Genomic DNA, 1,119 nt, shown 5'->3' with positions numbered 1-1,119 from the left:
GGGGCGTCCGGCGGGGCCGGGGTCCTGGCGGTGGGGGTCGGGCGGGCCCGGGGGGCCTGGCGGGGGTCGGGCGGGCCCGGGGGGGCCTGGCGGCGGGGGTCGGGCGGGCCCGGGGGGCCTGGCGGGGGTCGGGCGGGCCCGGGGGGTCTGGCGGCGGGGGTCGGGCGGGCCCCCCTCCTCTCCCGCACTCACTGATCTCCGCGGGGATGGCCAGGTGCAGCTCCTTCATCGTGTCCTGGCTCCAGTCGGTGAGCAGCGAGCCCGACACGGGGATGTCGCCCACCCACCAGGACTTGAGGTTCACGTGATGGCGGTAGAAGGAGAACTTCTCCGAGAAGTTGCTGTGGCAGTGCAGGCAGCCGCGGGCCAGCGCCGCCGTCAGGCCCAGGCACAGTAGCAGGGCCATGGCCCGCCGCCCGCCGCCCGCCAACCAACGGCGCCTCCCGTGCCACGCCCCCGGCGCAGGCCCCGCCCCCTCAACGGACAACTGCTGGCCCCGCCCACGAGCCACCCCTCCCAGGGGAGGCTTCGGCCCCGCCCTCAGGCCGCGCCCCACGCATGCGCCCACGGCACGCGCTAGCTCCTCCTTCTGGGCTGGCCCGGGCTGGAGGACGGGCTCCGCGTTGCCGGCACTGCGCAAGCTCCGCCCTAGGCCTGGAGCCGCCGGCACCAGCCAATGGTGTCCCGGCCCGTTTCCGGTTACCAGGCAACAGAGAGCGCGGCTGAGGGGAGCGCCCCCCCGTTCTAGACCTCGCCCCCCCGCCCCGGCTCCGCTTCCGGGGAGGCCCAGGCCAGTAGCGGAAGTACATCTGTCTGGGCGGGGTGGCGGGGGCGGGCGGTGCGCTCCGTTGCTCCACGGCTGCGGAGGGGAGCGGGCGGTGGACGCCGGACGCCGGACAGCCGGACAGCCGCGAGCGCCGCCCGGCCAGTTGGGCGTGAGACCGCAGGTGGGTCCTCTGAGGGGCGACCGCGGGCGGCGGGGAGGCCGGGTCGTTCGGGAGGGGCGACCGCGGGCGGCGGGGAGGCCGGGTCCCTCGGGAGGGGCGAACGCGGGCGGCGGGGAGGCCGGGTCCCTCTGAGGGGCGACCGCGGGCGGCGGGGAGGCCGGGTCGCTCGGGA

The 1,119-nt window shown here is 78.0% G+C and overlaps 2 protein-coding genes across 3 annotated transcripts in view; one reads left to right on the top strand and one right to left on the bottom strand.

The window, feature by feature from the left end:
* Positions 1 to 424, bottom strand: part of IZUMO4 (IZUMO family member 4) — a 3,037-nt gene extending 2,613 nt beyond the window's left edge. Inside the window, exon 1 of one of the 2 annotated variants that reach the window (XM_032394722.1) lies at positions 193 to 424. In XM_032394722.1, coding sequence (XP_032250613.1) covers positions 193 to 406 — 214 coding nt within the window. In that variant the 5' untranslated portion in view covers positions 407 to 424. The remainder of the gene's footprint in view (positions 1 to 192) is intronic. The other variant, XM_032394721.1, reaches the window with a different exon arrangement.
* A 412-nt stretch (positions 425 to 836) lies between these two features.
* Positions 837 to 1,119, top strand: part of MOB3A (MOB kinase activator 3A) — a 16,611-nt gene continuing 16,328 nt past the window's right edge. The window contains exon 1 of the mRNA XM_032394952.1: positions 837 to 947. The gene's annotated coding sequence lies outside the window, so the exon portion shown is untranslated. The remainder of the gene's footprint in view (positions 948 to 1,119) is intronic.

This window comes from Phoca vitulina, unplaced genomic scaffold, assembly GCF_004348235.1.
Source record: "Phoca vitulina isolate PV1807 unplaced genomic scaffold, GSC_HSeal_1.0 scaffold81, whole genome shotgun sequence".
NCBI lineage: Eukaryota > Metazoa > Chordata > Mammalia > Carnivora > Phocidae > Phoca > Phoca vitulina.
Note: the sequence above shows the minus strand (reverse complement) of the source record. Positions and strands in the feature narration are given on the sequence as shown.